Source organism: Drosophila albomicans, chromosome X (genome assembly GCF_009650485.2).
Source record: "Drosophila albomicans strain 15112-1751.03 chromosome X, ASM965048v2, whole genome shotgun sequence".
Classification (NCBI taxonomy): domain Eukaryota; kingdom Metazoa; phylum Arthropoda; class Insecta; order Diptera; family Drosophilidae; genus Drosophila; species Drosophila albomicans.
The window spans coordinates 14,182,810-14,202,498 of NC_047627.2; the positions used below are offsets into that span (position 1 = coordinate 14,182,810).

The following is a 19,689-nucleotide window of genomic DNA, read 5'->3' on the forward strand; positions in this document are numbered from 1 at the left end:
TAATATATATATATATATTATATATATATATATATATATTATATATATATATATATATATATATATATATATATATTATATATATATATATATATATATATATATATATATATGTATGTATGTATGTGTGTGTTTATATGTCTGCCTTTTCCATATGCAATGTATAAAGTATAAGAGTTCATATATCAATTAAATACAATTTGTTTTCGTTTTGTTGTTATTGGTTTACAAGTGACCAGATATAAGTGTAGTATATTTATGTATATATATATATATATTGATTATATATATCCTTAACTCTGAATGTTTAAAGAAGCTCTTATTAAAATAGGTTTTGAACGACGAAAAAAAAAATGTGGATTGCATGATCCATAATAATAATAATAATATATCGCTTATGTTCGTAATCATAATAATAATCGTATAATGCACTACATTAAGGTTAGAAAACGACGACGGTTGTCTAGAACACTTGTTTATCGTTAAATATAATTGTATATATACTTTTTCTTTAAATTAAACTGCTGTCATTATGCAAAAAAAATAATATAATAATAATGAAAATCGTAATAAAATAATAATTAAAACAAAAAAAAAAATAATTCTTATTGTACGTTGGTTGGTTGGTTGTTGTTTTTATTGTTGTTGTTGGGATTCGTTCTGCGCCCTCACAAAATGGCGGCTGCTGAGCGAGGTTGTTGTGACGTCATCAGGAGAGCAACAACAGCCGCCATTTTTGCTGTCGGCGGCGCATTAACATTTTCTATCGTTTTTCCTACGTATGTTAATCATAACAGCGACTTAACAGCAAACGTATCAATGAAGTGTGAAAAAATAAGAACTATAGTTTTGTTTTTGTGTGTGTTTTCTTCTGTTTTAGTTAAGCGATAATTGTAGAGTAGTAACAGTATTTCTTAGGCGGTGGTTTGCTTACACATACGCAGTTACATCATTATGATATCGAAGAAACTCAAAGTGAAAGCAAATATGTGTGTATGTGTGTGTGTGTGTATAAGAGTTTCTATATATTTCAGTTGTCTGCTTCGTATGTGTTTTGTTGCTGTTGTTGAGTGTTTCAGTACGTATATTTACATGATATTTGTTTTCCCTTTTGTTTTTTTTTCCTTTTTTACTGTATACGTAAAGCTCTCACAAATTGCTGATATTTGTTGCTGTTAGTCTATATGTGTGTGTTTTTGTTTGTTTGTTTGTGTGTGTTTACGGTAACATTTTACCATTTGATGATCAACTTGCTTTGTTGTTGCATTTCCAGTACTTGTTTTGTTTTGTTTGTTTAACAATAAATCTGCAAAGCGTATAAGAGATGAATATGTTAGTTAACAGTGACTTCATTAACATGCACAACATTAACATTACTTACCTTATGCATAAATATTTGGCTCTTGTTTGTTTTACTTTCATGTTAATCGTATAGAAAATATTTGATTTGGATTTTGAATTCCTGTCGCTGCCTGCCTTCTATGTGTGTGTGTGTAGTGTGTGTGTGTGAGTGTATTGGTGTGTTTTGTGTTTGTGTGCACTCTGTTTACGTAATGTTAAGCTTATGTTAAATGCGTTAGAAGAGCACAGTTTTGAAATAGCACAGTTTGTTTTTGTTTGTTTGTTGTTTTGAATTGGTTTTTTTGTTTTTTGTTTCTTTGCTTCTCTCATAACATTTTGGCTTAGGCAACTTTCGTTTGTGTTTTGCTGTTGTGGTGACTGGTGTCTAGGCTCGCACGTTGGGCGCCAGCTTCGTTTGCTGCTGCACTCAAAAATGCATACTCAGATCCTCATCGTCATCCTCCTCAATCAAATCATCCACCTGGAAATCCGTAGGTGAATACGAGTCACGTTTCGCAACTGTTGTTGTCGCCAATGTTGTTGCTGCTGCTGCTGTTGTTGTTGCGATGCGAGCACGCAAATTATTTGGCTGCTGCTTTAGCACAACGCCAACAGGCAACTGTTGCTGTTGCTTTGGGCGCAACTTATTGACGGCAATGAAACTACCATTGCCACCAATAACATGCGCTGTTGTTGCTGTTGTCGCTGTGGTTGTTGTGCTGGAGTGGTTGCTGCTATTGCTGTTGTTGTTGTTGGCAATGGTTATGGTGCTGTTGCTGCTGGTGAGTGTTTTTGAGGTTGTCGCCGCCGCACCAGGATCATTGTAGCGCGGACGTTTATTTTGCAATTTGGTGGCCCAACATTCGGTGGCGCGACGACGCGCATTTGCACAAATGTTGTCGCCACTGCTGCTGCTGCTGCTGGTGGTGGTGTTGTTGTTGCTGGTTGTGCTACTGGCGGCGCCTATTTTAGTCGCAGTCTGTTCGCTGTTGTTGGGTTGATACTGCTGCTTGTACTGATCCAAGCGACGCATCGAGGCATTCATTGGCATCGGGCGGGTGGCATTTGGTGCATTGTTGTTCTGGTTATTATGATTGTTGTGGGCGGCGGTTGTGTTCGCAAACAAATCCTCTTTGGCTGTATCGTTGTTGGCTGTATCATCGGCGTCATCCAGCTCGTTGTTGCCCTGCTCACCGCTCTGGGCACGCTGCTTCTGCCGCAGATGTTGCAGTTCCTCCGGCGAACGCTGCTTGCGGAACTCGTGCACCAGCGGATAAATGTGCTGTATGGCGGATTCCACGTCATTCACGCTGGCGGCTAAAACGAGTGAGTAATTTCAAATAAAGTTCACATGGGAAACTCATTTGTGTATCATCGTACTCACCTGTTACCGTTATGCTGCCCGTGGAGAAGATTTTGAGCGTAGCCTTGGGCTCGCGCATTTTGTAGGTGACGCCGGGATGCAGCTCGGGCTCATAGCTGGCATTGTCACGATGACGCTCCGAGAAATTGACTATTTTAATTGCCCAGGGCATGCTGCAGGTGCCCAGCACATTCACGATCCGAAAGTTCTGGAAGTGCGTCGGAAAACCCAGTTTGCCCAGGCAGCGAGCATAGCGACGAGCCGCAATCTTGGCCTGCAAAGAGCAAAACGTATTGGATTAATGGTCAATTTAACTGGTTTGAAAACAAGTTAGATATTAAATTCAATATCATTTAATAAAATGAAATGCATTCATATGAAATTAAAAGCTTTAATGTGCTTTAATGTAACTTAATTTCATTTCAACTAGTTATATTATATTCAATCAAAGATCGTAGCTTTAATGTACTTTCAGCTATATATTCATTCAAAGCTTTAATGTGTTTTCAACTACATTTTGTATAGCTTTCATTGATATAACTGCAAATAGTTACTTATCAAAGTATCAATGTGCTCTAAATTGAAATCGAGGTGAACTTTAAGCTACATTTTCAATTAATCCAACACTAAGTGACTTTTCAAGGCCAAATAGCTTTTTTCAACTAAGTATTTATTAATTCAAATAACAAAGCTTTAATGTGCTTTCTTTCATCTGCAAATCCTTTAGAGATTCCATATAATTTGCAACTAGTTAGATATCAAAGTATGAATATGCTTTAAATTGCAATCGAGGTGAGCTTAAATGCTTAAATTAAATTTCAAATTCATTTCAACTAGTTATTTATTTGTTCAGAGAACAAAGTTTTAATGTGCTTTAGCTGCAAATGTCATAGAGCTTTTTATCAATCTTTCTTAGTCATCAAATTGCTTTAAATTTCAATTGATTAATCCAACTCTTCTAAGAGACTATTCAAAACATAAGCTTTAATGTGCTTAAATATAAATTAAAATGAATTTCGTTCAAGGAACAAAACTTTAATGTGCTTTAAGCGGCAAATCGTTAGAGTTTTCATAATTGCTGCTTAGTCATCAATTGCAATTGAATTGAGCTTTAAGCTTTATGTTTAGATTAATCCAAGTCTTCTCAGTGCTTACCTGCGACTCAGATGTGGCGCCTGTGCACGTAATCCTGCCCGAGGACCAAATTGAAGCTGTAGTGTAGGGACGACGCAGCTTCATGGTGACCATGCCATTCTCGCGTCTGTACTCCACATTGGAGCCTTTCAATGCGATCTCGCGCAACTTGAGGTGACAGCGCACACTGAACGAGCAGACAACGTTATTGATCACAATGTCCAGCTCAGGTTCAGCATCCGAATCCGCCACCGATTTGCCGCCAGCCGCTCCGCCGACTACCAATGACAATGGCTGTTGCTGCTCCGGTTCCTGATCCTCCACCACTTCTTCCACGTCCTCCTCCTCCTCCTCCTCGATCAGATCCTCCACTTGCTGTTGTTCCATCACAGACGCTTGCTGTTGCTCTTCCTGCAGTTGCAGTCGCAGTTGTTGCTGTCGTTGTTGGTGTTGCAGTTGCAATTGCTGCTGCTGTTGTTGTTGTTGCTGCTGCAGCAGCAATAGTTGTTGCTGCTTATTGAGCACCAGTCTGCTGCCATTAGGAACTGTTGTTGTTGCCGCCGCTGATGTCGTTGTTGTTGTTGCTGCTGCTGCAGTGAGCAACTTGCCATTGTTGATGTTGTTATTATTGCTATTATTGTTGTTGTTATTGGCTGCTGCTGCTGGTGTAGTAGCAAATATCAACGGTTTGTTGCCATTTACCAACACCATCGCCTCGGGATTGATCAGCTTGCGTTGCACAACACTGGCATTCAACACTGGCTGCACCGGCTGCAGTTTGCTAAATTGCGAAAAATAACGCACGGTTCCAGCAGCGCCGCTTGTCGATGCTGCTGCCGCCACCGCATTTGGATTTGCAGCCACCGCATTGCCTGCAATTCCCGTTGCGGCCGTATTTCCTACTTTACTGCCAGCCGCAGCAGCGACGCCGACGCCAGCTGCTGTTTGCCGTGCGGCCGCTGCGAGATGATAGCTGGATGCGGGTGTCAGATAAACACGTTGTGCGTTAGTCAACACTGTGCCGGCGACGCCGACGCCGACAACGTTGCCGCTGCTGTTGTTGGCTGCCTTGAGACCGCCATTCATATTGGCCGATGGGATGCTGACCATATCGTTTTGCATCAGGTTGCTCTCTCTCACTCGCCTGTCTTCTTCTTCGCCTTCCTTCTTCGTTGTCTCGCCTTTTACTTGGCTCCTTTCGATTCTGCTTGTTGTCTTCCTTTTATCTTTCCTTCTTTTTTTTCGCTTGCCTTTTTCTTAATGCTCTCTGCTTGCAGTTTATGCGTTTGCGTCACTGTTGCTCATGGCTGCCGGCGTCGACGCTGGCGCAGCGACTACTGCAGCGTTTGTGTGCGCTAAAAGAGCACAACACAATAACACTCTACACACACACTCACACGCACAGCTGATTTGACAGTGCTGCCCTGCTGATTTTCTTTTCTGTCTTCCTTCCTGCTTTGCCGCCTAGCAACTTCCTGCTTTGATTGTGGTGTTCTTGACGTAGACAGAGTTAGCAATAGTTTCTTCGTATTCCTTCTTTTCTTCTTCTTTGATTTAGTTCACTTGCGAGCGAATGTGTGTGATTTGGTTTCTCACTTACAACAACAGCATTGCCTTCTTGTTGTAGTTTTTGTTATTTTGTTGCTCCTTTGCTGAACGCTTGCAATTTCTTATGCTAATATTTTTTTTGTTTGTTTGTTTTTTTTTTTATAAGGCTTAAAGTGATTTTTGTTGTGATGACCAAAACCAAATACTTTGCTCTTTATATGTTTTGTATTTAAATAAGGTTTTTGATTTGTGTTTTGTTGTTGTTGGTTTGTTTGTTTTTATATTAATTATTATTATTATTTCTAGTCTTCCGTTCTTTCTCCTTTGTTATAAATTTAGCTTGTTTTTTATTTGTTGTTGTTGTTGTTCCTTTATTACAGTCTGCAAATAAACAAATTCGAATTATAATTAAATTAATTTTCACTTTGTGGTAATATTAATTTTAATCGTTTTCTTCACCATGGCTTCAAAATGCAAAACGATGTCAAATGTCAATGCAGCAAATACCGACAACAACTGAGCACACACAAATCCATACAACAACAGGTCAACAGCAGCACGCTTCATGTATGCAAAATTAAATTGCAATCAATGTGTGAATCGATGATCCATAGTTTTTATCGATAAACACGCATTATACGCACATGGCTTACCACACACACACATACACACACTCAGCTGTGCTAGATACGCATCACTCAACAGCTGAGCGCTGTTAACAGCTGTTGCTAACAGCGACACCATTATTTAACAGCGTATAGGATCATAGCAGAGCCATTTAACCTTAACCTAGTTACGCTCTCTCACTCTGCTGCTGCCTGGGGTGGCTGGGCTGATGCAAAATGCACATGTATTTCTGTATGTGTGTACGTGTGTGTGAGCTAGGCGAGGCGACGATTTGTTGTTTGCCGGTGCAGCTTTTGGGTCAAGGACGGCATGCGAAAAGTAGCACACACACACACACACAGTTACACACAAATTAAAATGTGGCGCGATGTCAATTGAGCACAACGTCAACGGCAACGCAGCTGCTGCGCTGTTGATGTTGCTGCAGCACCTTCGTCATTTTCGCATCCAAAATCAAATGCACTTGCTCACACACCTACACACATACATTCATATGTATACGTAGATATGTTTACACATACACACAGGCCGACAAACGCTTGAGACCGACTGCAACGGCTGCTGTGCTATTTTTGGAGCGGGCGCGGCGGAGTAAGAAGAAGCAGCTGCCAGCCGCCAGCAGCAGCAAGTGCAAATTAAAAATTGTTATTGTAAATTAGCGAAAAATGGTGTTTGCCAGCAACAAGCAGCACATTGTGCAATTCCATTTATTTGTTTTTTTTTTTTTGTTCTTGGCATGTAAATGTTAATTCTACAAATGAAACAGTTTACAATTATGTTGATTGTTTATTATTGATGTCCCCTATAAACAAATATTGAATGCATGAGTCACAATCATCAGCTGGGCAGTATAAAAAAGGGCCACGCATTTGTAAAAGAAGCAGAAAAGCAACAGCAGCAACGAGTGAAAGTGAAATTCACACAAGCGCGTTATATGCATGCACATGTAAACGTGTGTGTGCGTGTGTGGGTGTGACCTAATAACAGCAGTTGCTCAGTTCAAGCAAATCAGCTGAGTGCGCTTTAAATTTGCGCTGCATTCTCATTTATTAAGCAATTGAAAGATCATTTTTAATTGGCACACACACTTCACTGCATGCGTATGTGAATGTGAGTGCACAGCAGAAGCGTGTGCGTGCGTATGTCAAGCATGCCATCTTTGTCTTGCGCCAGACTATATTTAACAGGCGCAAGGGGTTGAGAAGATAGGAAGTAATAAAGCTTCAAAATCAGCAAATGCACAATAAAATGCAAATCAAATTGTATATGTATGTGTGCTCATTGCTTGAATTTCAATACAATACAGCAAAAATGTAAAAATAAATATTTATTTATTTACTTTTTTTCTGCCCAGCCAGCACAATTTGAAATATGCAAAAACAAAGGCAACGGCATATGCGCAGTTCACCTACATATGTACATACATACTCTCACACATGCATGCAAATTCTATCGAAATCGAAATTTCAATTATTTTGTTGCACTGTAACCAGCTGGCAACAATGGCAACACAACAACAACAAATGGTAACTCTAAACGTATGATCGGCCATTTTGGCAATTGTCCCATTGAAATGTTTATTAATTAGGCAAAAGTAAAACACACACAAAAAAAAAGGCGTAACAAAATTAAATGAAAGCGTTCGATGCTCGGGAACGACCCCTAGGTAGGTACTCAATGTATAATATGCGTCAGTTCATTAACCCAAGGCGAAAAAAAAACAACGCTAAAGCTAAAGTCCGTACGAATTCTCGACTATGACACACCTCATCATCATCATCACCACCATCAACACACATACCAACGAAATGTGCAGAACTTTTATCGGTCAATGTGAGAAAGCGAGATGGATAGAGAGAGCGAAAGTGTGTGTGTGTAGAGATAGCGAGGTGAGAGAGCGAGCGAATGCTAAACAACAACATTATCATCGTCAGCTGTCATTGTCAGACTTAGGGAATCCCTAAACCTGCTAGAGACAATTCACATAATAGTGGATCAGCGTGTGTGGTGGGTGAATAGTCAATACAAAAATATGCACATAGATAAAAACATCCAAGTGTCAATATATGTATTTAATATTGACAAATGCAAAATGCCAGTCAACGCACTGCAACAACAACAATGAACACACATAAACATGGCTGCCTGCCCCTTGTGTGTGTGTGTGTGTGTGTGAGGTTGCCAATGTGTGCACATACTACAAAAGGCGAAACAATTCGTGCACGAATGAAAAAAAAACGCAACTGAACTTCGAAATTCAGGTTCAAGGCCAAATGACAACTGTTTTCTAGCAATGGCAACACAGCCATGTAGATACACTGTGGCAATTTGTGGGTGTGAGTGTGTGTATTTAGAATATATAAATACAAAAATAAATACAGAAACTGTCGTTAGCTACCGCCAAAATCGCAAATTACCCAGCAAACAATCGATTTCTGCATAAAGTTCAAAGCTTGAGAGCAACAAATTCTCTCGTATAATACAGGTTATTCATGAATGTATTTATGCATGTGTTTAACTATGTAAATATGCATATGTATTATTTGGCTACACATGAATATTCAAAGTGGTATTAATTCATGGTGCTAGAATACAAGGTGCTGCAGTCGTTGATTATTGCTCTCTCACTCTCCCACTCCTCGCACTGCAGTTTTCAGTATATTTCACTGAGCTGCATTCAAGTTGACAACACTGTTGATGATTATTATTACTTGGACAACACTGGCAAGCAGTATAATTTGCTTAAGGAATCAATTTGTATTCATAATGTGTCTGCTGCTTTTAGTTTGTTCTTTTTGAACAGGGGCGGCTGCTGGAAATATGAGATATCTAAATGCTTGCATATCTACATGTATATGAATGTATGTACATATATGTATGTGTGTGCATGATGTTCGCTTCCGTTCCATATTTCTAGAAATTTGAGTGTATGCCACAACATTATCACTAACCAAACCAACCAACAACAATATGAACACTAACAAACATGCCGAGACATGCGAAGCACACAGCAAACAGAACCCCGTCGCTCTAGTTGAAATGACAAAACGTGTTGTTATGCTTCTCCTCCTCCCTCTCCCTCCCTTTCTCACGCACGCTCATCATTTAATGTTGATCCCCCTCCCCCCAATCACACTTGCTTTGGTTGTTGTTGATACTTTGCTCTCTGTTTGCTCATTGTTCTCAGTTTTCCGAAAGCTGCATTGTATGAGGAGTAGCAGCATAGAGCATTTGAAATAATCAACAAAATAATAATCGCAAAATATTATTTACGACACAACGCGGCAGCGTCGCAACGAAAACAAAACGACGAATTAAAACCAAATGTCCGAAGCGCTTTTGCTCTATTGCCTTTGCTCAGTTTTCACACATACACAAGCACTCACACACTTACACATACACACACACACAAACTACTTTTGTTGCTGTTATCAATTGTAGAGCGCTAAAGAGCTTAACATGCTGCTAAAAAAAAAAACGAGTCTCAATTTCAACGCTATACATAATTGTGTTTAAATTGTGGAAAAGCGCACGATTACCATATAATGACATCACAATTATTGTTGGCCGGAAATAATATCACACAAGCCACTAACTACCGAGAGTGTAAATTTAACAGACATACTATACCAATACACACATACATACATAACATAGTATCCACATGCGTAGTAAATACACACATGCATGATTAAGCTCGCACACGTGAGCTGCTACACGACAACGACGACAGCCAAAACACTCAATTCTCGAGTATATTGACTAATGTAAGAAGTCGACAGCTAGCAATACATCAGTCAGTCAGCTATTTCATCATCACCATCAGCTGGCTAGTTGTGGGGTGCGCTTTAAATGCGTCATAAATAAATCATATTGCAACAATAGTGGGGGGAATGCATTGGAATTGAAACGAAACGAAGTGAAGCTCAGAGTGAGCTGAAGTGATGTGCGTGCGTGTGATTGTGTATGTGTGCGACGGTTTGGCAGTCACGCGTAAACAAACCTGTTTGCAATATAGCGGGTGCTTGACAACAACAACAAAATCTCGCTCACACACACACACACACACACACACATGAAATAAATCACACAACAGGTGCTTGCAAATAAGAAGTACGCTTACACACTCGCCTGTATATGTGTAACGACGTTTGCTTGTCGGTGGCCTGAATGTAGTACGTTAACAGCGCACTGTTAAGGTCTAACAGCGCTGCTAAGGGCCGTGACATGACCCAAATTGCACTTGGCATGGCGGCGCTAATGACTAAGAAACAGCAGCAGCTGACAACCAGAACAGCAACAGTGTGTATACACATAGAATATCATATACATAAATATATATGTATGTGTGTGTATTGTATATCTGTATTTTATTGATTTAATGCAGCTGACGCATCATGCACTTACGCCACACCCCCTTCCAGCACCAATAACAACACCAACAACAACAACATCAGTTTTGTCATCGTTTTAAAGAACGCGCTGTCATAATTTACATACACACTCTTGCTTATATAACAGGCAGTTATAACAGGACAACACAACACAAAGCTTAGCTCAATGCATGTGTGTGTCTGTGTGCTTTGACGTCAGCTGCATTTGTGGGTGTATAAATCATCGATAACACTTTTTTTGCAGGCAGCTGCTGCAGCTGGCCAAACTGTCAAACTTTTGCCAGCTGACAGCCAAGTTACCAACTTTTGTGATGTAAAAAACTTGTAAATTGGCACACTTAACAATTATACAACAATGTGTAGTAGCGCTTTTTCTTTTAGCATGTTAATGTTTTGTGATCGTCTTTTATCGAACACTATCAACACACATAGCAGGTGTTTTATCGATAAACGCATTAGTATATACCAAATATTATCCATAAGCAGTCTGAAACAGCTGACATGGCTAACTTGTAAACTTGGCTATAATTAACTAACTAGTTTCGCCGTTGATCTTCACTGCCATCAAATTGGGTGGAGCGGGGGTGGTGTCACTTGCTAAACAACTGTTGCATACAACAACAACCAAAATTAACGAATTGCATAGCTAAAATGCAGCTACAAAACTGGTTTCACTGCAACACAAACACACACATGTATATATGTATGTACGTGCATATGCATATCCGCCGCCTGACCATGTGTGTGAGTGCGATGCATATATAATATGCGAGAGTCTGAGCGCGAAGTTTGAGAGTGAATGAGACCGGCGTCGGCGTCATCTCTTGTTGCCGGCTCTGCGCGGATTAATACTATCATTTCCACTCACACAGATACACGTGCAGAGTGCGTCATCGAAAGCTAGTCAGCTATTTGATTACTCAGTTGGCCGAAATCAGCGTGACAACAAAACGTCCGACGATCACGCGCTCTTGACCATGAGATGCGCATTTATCGATAATCGATAATTGATAAATGTGTTTTTGTAATTAAACTCACCTCTTAATAGTCCTTAATTAGGTTTTTTATATTGGAAATCTCGACCAAGGAGCCTGCAAGTAAAAAGAATAAATACATAATAGTTAGTTGGTTCTTTAATTTCTGAATTACTTAAAATACGAAAAACGTCCCTCACAAATTATTTCAATTTAGTTATAAAAAAATAGGCTGCGTTTAGCCAGTGTTGAAAAATATATGTACATATGTACATGTGTATGCTGCCGACACAAACGCCATCTTGAAATGGATCAAGCGACAACGTTGGCAGCACTTGGTGCCCCTAACAACTACATATAAAAAGAACGAAACGCAACCCCAAAACGTTAGCATCGCCCTTAAGTTCAGTTCAAAGATGTCAATGAACCGCTACAAGCGAGTAACAACAAAAAAAAAAGAAGCTGTGGTGAGAAAGAGAGAGTGCGACATAAAAAGGGAACGAACAAGAGCAAACCCCAAAGTCGTTGACATTTTTCGGGGTTCCCAACACACAGCTGTCAATTTGTTATGATTAAGGACAGAGCAGTGATGCTGTTGCTGCCAGACAACCAACGGTTCATTCCAGTTAGTTTTATTTTTTTTTTATCTTATTTATCTTTTTTCGGCAGGATAATGAAATCAATACGCAGACATAGCAGACGAAACAACAAAAACAACAGCGACGCCGAAAGTTCAAGTGAAAACGTGCTTGAAAGTTCGCTGTATAGCGCAGACACAGACAGACGCTCGTAACCATATTCAGCTGGTGTGGGAGCAGACAGCAGAACAGAATGCAGAGCAAAGGAAAGCAAAACAAACAAAAAAAATTAGACGCTGGTCACACTAGCGTAAGACGCTGACCTTGACCGCACCGCTATTGAACTGTATGTGTATGTGTGTACATATGTATATCGTTGATTCAATTTGTTTATCGATATTTCACTTACGATAAGAAAGTTTTAAAATAACTTAAAAAAATATATTTGAATAAAGCAATTTTTCGTTTAATTTTTCTTTTTTTTTTGTCAATTAAACTAATATAATAAAGAAGTATATATGTGTGCGGATGTGCATGTATAAGCACTTAATAATTTATTCAAACATTAAGCGAAGCACGCAATTACACTGACGTCAAAAGCTCCAGCAAAAGGCACAAGCTTTGTCTGTGTGTTCATGTTTATGCTTCTATTTGGATCATTCCAATCAGCAACTCATATACATATGATTTATAGTGGTGTGTACACACTGTTCGCAATGGACGTGCCAATTTCGAGTGTGTGTGTGTGTGTGTGGGGCCTGCATTTGCCTGCCTGCTATTCATTGATTCAATGTGCATGACACACTTCCGTGATAGAAACAGTAAGCAGCAATAACAACAGTAATATGTACATACCATACATATGTATGTATGTATGTATGCTCTGCTCAAAAAGAAGATGGAGGGCGCGTATGCATGTAAGCCTGTTTGTATGTGTGTGTGCACAGCATAAACATAACAAAGAAAGCGACTGCGCACAGCAGAAGAGAAGAATTAAAACAGACAACGAAGCTTAGCGGAAAGTAAAAGTCCAAAATCAATGAATTTTTATGCTGCTCGCTCTATCCACATTTTAAACATATCGGACAACACATTTGCATAAACATGTTTGCTTGCTGTATTTGTATTTGTAATAAATGTGGTTTCGATTAGAATTTCGCCCCTCTAATTATAATAATCATAACAAGTGCTTGACGCACGCGCACAGTGGGCCCAAAAAATGTGCTTCGTTTTTATTTATTTTGAATTTAGCTACTCTCGCTCTTTCTCGCTTTCACACGCATTTACCATTCGCTTTTGATGGCCATATGTATGTAAATGTGTGTGTGTTTGCATTCATATTCCACAGTGCTGATTTTAATTGTGTGCTCTGGCTTTCGGGCGGGCATCAACATCTCATCATCACTAACGATGACGACGATGACAAAGCCGACTGTCGAAAGGCGCGAATGAGTAAAACGAAAGAAATGACAATAAAAAAACAGCAACAACGCTCGAGTGCAGCTCTCACGGTCACACTCACACTCACAGATATATGTGTACACGCCCATACAGAATACAATATTTTAATTTGATAAACGTGAGAGACGCCCAGCCAAAAACAAATAAAAAAAAAAAAAAACAAAAATTGGGCAGTTTTCGAAATGCTTGTTGCTTTAAAGCCTACCACATTAAGAAAAAGTCTATACAGTCACACATACACTACACAAGTAAATGCAATGTGTACACACTCAATTACGAACCATTTGCCAAGGCGATAAGACGGCACACGCTAGCTATTGCCATCTCATTCGCGCACGCTCGCAATGCTAAGTGCGTATCTTCCTCTTTCGATCACATTCGGCAAAAAAAAGGGGACAAATTCCAGCTGTAAAACAGCTGTAACAGCGACGTTGGCTAATAAACTTGAAAATCAATTGAATATACGGGCCACTCTATGGCAGGTATCGACTACTCTTTCGCTCTCTTAAAGAGCAAGCAAGTGACCAAGCGAGGCCATCGATCGATGTTTGCGTGTGTTCACTCTCACACGCGCTAATTTTGCATGTGTATGCGTCGAGTATGTAACTATGACGTCGCATTTGCATGCTCTACTTAAAAATCATTTGAAATCATCAAGATAGGGAGGAAGAAAGGGACAGACAGGCAGGCAGACAGCCGTACATAAATATGCATGTATGCAGAGAAATACAACTGTAAAATAATAGACAGCGATTTACATTTGTAAATACTTATTAACATATGCAGGCCAATGCGTTAAATGCTTGGTTCTTAATGGACTTAATTTCTAGAGACTATGGAATACACCCATTCGTACAACAACTACACATGTACAGGCATGAGCACCGATTACGTATGTATGTGTAATATGAATGTAAATACGATTCGTGTGTGTGTGCGGAACAGCAATACACTGGCAAATTAGCGATAAGAGTGAGTAAGACGATAAATACTCACGCTCACACAGAGGCACTTTGTGCGGGCAACACAATTTTATTTGATTTATGCAGATTTGACAAGCGGAAGTTACATTTCCACACACAACACATCATATATGTGTGTATGTTTGTATATGAGTAGTTGATAAAGAGTTCGGGGGTGGGGAAGCGAACGTCATATCGAAGGCTGCAACGACGATGACAAGTCAAAAATGTGGAACACAGACATTACTCACAAGCACACTTGCATTCATAGATTTACAAGTACATGTGCATGTATGCAGATGACCCCGTTTGTATGAAATAAGTATAAGATAGAACAGCAAATAACGAAATTGAGAAAGAAGCCGCACCTAAAAAACTATTACATCACTATGAAAATTGGCATAAGTATGTATATATGTATGTACATACATATGTCTGTATGTATAGCATCATATAAATACATATGCATAGATAACGGAAGCAAAAGCAAACACGCTTGCAAATTGAGTGTATATGTATGTATGTACATACATACATATGTATAAGTAGTGTGTAAGCAGCATTCACCATAATTTAATAAATTTATAAAAATAAGAATAGCTAAATATATTTGTAAAAAGCAACAGCAACAACAACATCATTGTCAACGATAACTTTATTTAGTTTGACCACAAAACAAGAAAAGAAAAAAAAAAACGAAATGTATAAAATAAAATCTAAGTATGTAAATGAAAAATAAATATAAGCAAGCCAGAGAGCGCCACAAAGTTACAGAGAGAGAGAGCGACGCAACAACTAATTTTTCGCTCACAGTTGTAGCGGCGAAAAGAAACCCCCATGTTGTTTGGCTACAAAGCTACAAAAGAGAGAACGGCATGTAGAGACTTGCACAGCTGAACGTCGGACAACGACGACAGCGGCTGCGGCAGCGGTGGTTGACGGCCACAAAACCGAAGTTCGTTGAAATTTCGAATGTATGAAAACGTTCAGTCTGCCGCCAGCGCGGGCCCGAGCGTTTAGCTCGAAAACGCGGCAGAGGGCCCAGCGAAAAATTAGCTGGGTCAACAAGGTGGCGGCAGCGACGAGGCAGAGCATTGTCGTCGTCGTCGCCGTTGTGTATGGCTGACTCGCCTCTCTGTGTGTGTGTGTGTGTCTGTTACTACGAACATGTGTCTCTTTGCGTGTGTGTGTTCGCTCGCGACAATGCGCTGCTGTTGCTGCTTCTCTGCTGTATATAGCGCGCTTTGGCTATTTTTTTTCTTCTGCTTTGCCCCCTCCCCAATCATTATAAAATACAAATTATTTGAGGAATGCGAATGCGGCGATGGCAACAGCGAGACACACACACAAGCTCACACGCATACAAATGCTTTACGCACTGTAGTTTGCTGCTGCTCTTATTATAAAAATAGCCAATGTGCTTTTCAGACGCTCGTTGTTGTCGTGACGTCATCGATGATGATCAGGATGAATTGTCGTTGAAATTTATTTTGCAAACCAACGAGACCAGCTGTAGTATTAAAAAAAAGTATATATGTGGGAGGTTGAATGCCCTTGACAGAACCTAAAGGAAAGAAATAAAAACGAGCCGAAGGCTATCACCCCCCTCTTCCACCCATAACACATGCAGCACAATGCTCCAAAAAGGAAATGTTGCAGTGATTGGCCACACACACACTCTTTTACTCATGCTCAATCTCAGTTGCTTAGTTATTACTCATATTCGTTTGTAAAATGATTTTTTTGCTTGCTCTCTGTCCAAGGGTAATAAATTCGTTTTGTCGCAAGGACAGACGGACACAGGAAATTACATGCTCACATACATACACACACAACCACACATGCTAATACACATTCAGGGCGACGCACATGCGGTAACACAGCGGTGAGAGCGGGCCTATGTTTCAATTGAACGAAAGTGAGCGCGCTACAAAGCGACAAATGAGCGCAGCAACAGAATGACGCGCTTGCCTTCCACACACACACACACATTGCCGTGTGTGGGAAGCGCAATGGCGCACTTCGATTTTTTTTTTTTCTGTTCTTTCTTCGTTTTCCTTCTGGTTTTTGATTTTTTGAATATTTCGTTTTTGCTTTGTCCCAAATGCAATTTGTTCTTAAGAACAATAAATAAATTCAGGCTCTTACATACGTATATATATGCATTTATATGTAAAGCATGTGATGACTCTTTTTTGTCGTCACCCACAAACTAGTTATGAAATTGGGCGAGAGTAAGACAGCAAGAGAGAGTGAGAGAGCGTTAGAGCGAAGAAAAAGTGTAATTCAATGGTTTTTTTTCGCTTTGGTAAAGGCAATGAAAATTACGTTTATTTAACTTTAGTATTTTTTCTTATTTTTTGCATTTCTTTTCTTTTTGTTGTTTTTTTTTTGCTACGCAGAAAAATTAGCTACAAATTAGTTGTTGTTGGTGTGATCTACTAATATTTTTCTTTATTTTCTTTGTCAAGGCAGCACTTTTTTTTTCTTGTTTGTTTGTAGTTGCTTACAAATATAAATGTGGTTGTTGTTGTTGTTGCTGCTGCTGTGGTTGTTGTTGAACTAAAGAAAAACTTACAAGCTAATTTTACAAGTTTGTTAGCCTACAAAAAGGGAGTTTACAATTATGCGAGAGTAGAGAAAAAACTAAAACGAAAATCAAAAGAAAATAATATAGAAATTAAACAACAAAAAATCACCTTTTTCGTATTTTTTTTTTTTTTTTTTTTTAGAGTAGGTCGCGTCTCGATTTTGTTGTATGTGTGCGCTTTGCTACTCTTTCGATTGTGGTTGCGAGCGCGGTCTGCACTCAAAAGCTCTACTGCTGCTTTGGCTGCTCTGCTTGGCTGTCTGTGTGTGTCTGTTTCGTTTGTTTTCTCGGCTAGCTCTCTCAGTGAGTGAGCGAGCGAGCGACAACGACGTTGGTTCGCCTTCTCGCTTGCGCGCTCGCTGCTATGCTGTACTGTTGTTTGCTGCTGCGCTCGGCCGCGACCACAAAAGAGCGACAAATTGAGAGAGAGAGAGAGCAAAGAATGTCGTTTACGAACTTTCCGTTACTTTTTCGCTTTGTATTTGTACACTTTTCTCTTTTTATTGTAGATGTGCACACACACACGCGCACATAAATTTATATGATTTTTGTAACTCTTCTAAGTAATTAAGTATTGTTTAATTTGTTGATTGTTCTAGAATTTTCCTACATTGGGCATAATTAATAGAATATGATTCATTTTAATGTAACCAAATAAAGAAAGAGTAAAAAAGAAACTTTTTTTTTTGTCCTACGGCAAAACAGCAAGCAAGGCGATTCGACCACAAAAGCAGCCGAGGCTACTCGTTAGCGATTCGCTGAGAACACAACAATGGCAAATGGCGCACACAATTCAGTGTGAGTTTAACTGCGATAAAACGAAAAACGCGCACACACACACATAATCACAAGAGAGTACGTAAAATGCGGCGAAGGCGAAAATGACGCGACACACACACACATTCATTCAGCTGAGGTTCCGACATGCTCACATGTGAGCGCATGCTCACATCGTAAACTCGCTCTCACTCTCTCAACACTTTGCACTCGCACACACACGTTCTTGTTTCGTTAAATATTGCTGCTGCTGTTGTTGTTGTTGGTACATTTTTGCTGTTCGTTTCGTTCGCCCAGCGAACTTGTTGTTTGGGGCGCGCTGCGCGGCGACTTTTGTAGTTTGGCGCTCTTGCTCCGCAGCAACGCAATAAAAGTTCAAAAACAGTTGAAGTATACCGCGACGCGAGTAAAAATCTTTCTTCACCGTCGTCGTCGTCGTGTCGTCTTCCGCGAATTTGTCAATTTCTTTTTCCATTCAATTGAATTGAAAGAAACGGCTAACGCTTTTGTTGTTTCTTTTCTTTTTTTCGTATTTTCTTCTTTTCGTTGTTGTTGGTAGATATATTAAAGTATAGTGAAATAATATGCAACGTTTGTTTAATCGCTGCCCATCTACACATATATAATATATATGTATATGTATAAATATGTCGCTTTTAAATTACAATGGATTTTGTTTTTGTTTCCATTCTGCCAACAACAAAAACAACAACAAGAATAACAACACAACAGCAACAACAACACAAAAACAGCATTTCATTTTTTTGTTGTTAGTTAACTTTAGTTATTATATAGTGTGGCTGATGAAGTGTGCGCGCGGCAATGTGTAATTGCGTTTCTTTTGTTTTTTGTTTCATTTCGTTTTCATTTCCATTTTCAATTTAATTTTTTTTTTAATATTTTGCTTGCTGTGATGCCATGATAGGGGAAAAAAAACTGCCTGAAATTTGCATAAATTGTTTGTCGTTGTTGCAGCATTTTTGTTGTACGGTTGTTTAAACTAAATTTGTGTGTTGATTTATCAAATAATTATTGCGGCGTTGTTAATTTATTGTATTATCGTGATTTTTGTTGTTGTTTTGTTTAATATACTTATTAATTTATACCAGAGAGAAGCAAAGAAAAAAAAATTTACCAAAAATAAATTCTTGAGAGCACTGTATGAGCACACACGTACGTCTTCACAGTCGCTCGGCTCTCTAACAACTGACAGCCCTGAGTGTGCAGTGTGACCGAAAGTGGGTAGCGCTCTCACGTTCGATATATTATTTGGCAGCTGGTCAGGTCACACTGCACACTGTGCGGTGTTCGTCCACCAGCGATGATGCTGTCTGTGTGACCGTTCGTTGGATACGCGCAAAAATCGAATCGAGTTTCTCAATTACAGACATCTTGCAAGCTCTTTTACTAATAATAAACATTTGTATATTACATAACTTTCAATATTTCTCAATGAAAAGTCAATTCATAGTACACACACGCAAGCATACATATGCATATGTAAATTATTAAACATAATTGTGGTTGTCTTACTCTGGCTGACTGGCTGGCTCGTCTCTGCTGTTGTTGTTGCTGTTGAACTTGAACTTAACTGACAATCTGTATTTTACAACTTGTGGTCACGTGCTTTATGAAATTAAATGAATAGCATACATAGAAAAGTTCCTTGATCATTTAGCATGCGAAGCAGTTGTAAGGGTAGCTGTGTGTATATCCAAACCATTTAATAAACAAAACAATTGCAAACAAATCGAAATGCGTTTTATTATTGCTCCTTTAGTATGTTTACATATGCTCACATTTTGCAACAACACACACACTCAAGCCCACAGCTACTAGCTACACAATGTTGTTTTATACGGAGTGACCGTATAATCAAAGCAACGCTGGGACAAACAGCTGCTATGCAGAGTTGCTCTCAAAACATGCGATGCGGGCAT

At 39.4% G+C, this 19,689-nt stretch overlaps 1 protein-coding gene across 5 annotated transcripts; it reads right to left on the bottom strand.

The window, feature by feature from the left end:
* Window positions 1-1,108: 1,108 nt before the first annotated feature.
* Window positions 1,109-19,491, bottom strand: LOC117576517 (homeobox protein 13). 5 transcript variants are annotated; one of them, XM_052002133.1, is made up of 7 exons: window positions 18,885-18,966; window positions 17,082-17,357; window positions 11,446-11,498; window positions 3,860-5,767; window positions 2,726-2,978; window positions 1,382-2,658; window positions 1,109-1,306 (listed from the first exon to the last, which is right to left on the bottom strand). In XM_052002133.1, the coding sequence occupies exons 4-6, from the start codon at window positions 4,958-4,960 to the stop codon at window positions 1,769-1,771; spliced, it is 2,244 nt and encodes a 747-aa protein (XP_051858093.1). In that variant the 5' UTR covers window positions 4,961-5,767; window positions 11,446-11,498; window positions 17,082-17,357; window positions 18,885-18,966; the 3' UTR covers window positions 1,109-1,306; window positions 1,382-1,768. The 5 variants fall into 5 exon arrangements, with proteins under 5 accessions (XP_051858093.1, XP_051858090.1, XP_034117231.1 ...); XM_052002130.1 differs by having other exon boundaries at window positions 17,082-17,578; window positions 18,885-18,956; XM_034261340.2 differs by lacking the exons at window positions 17,082-17,357; window positions 18,885-18,966 and adding an exon at window positions 19,283-19,491.
* Window positions 19,492-19,689: the final 198 nt, after the last annotated feature.

Excerpts from the sequence above, each read along its gene's own strand:
- LOC117576517 (XM_034261340.2), bottom strand. The coding sequence starts at position 4,960 with ATGCAAAACGATATGGTCAGCATCCCATCGGCCAATATGAATGGCGGT. Across the intron at positions 2,979-3,859 it reads GCGCCACATCTGAGTCGCAG|GCCAAGATTGCGGCTCGTCG; the intron begins GTAAGCACTGAG and ends TGCTCTTTGCAG. Across the intron at positions 2,659-2,725 it reads GGGCAGCATAACGGTAACAG|CCGCCAGCGTGAATGACGTG; the intron begins GTGAGTACGATG and ends CACTCGTTTTAG.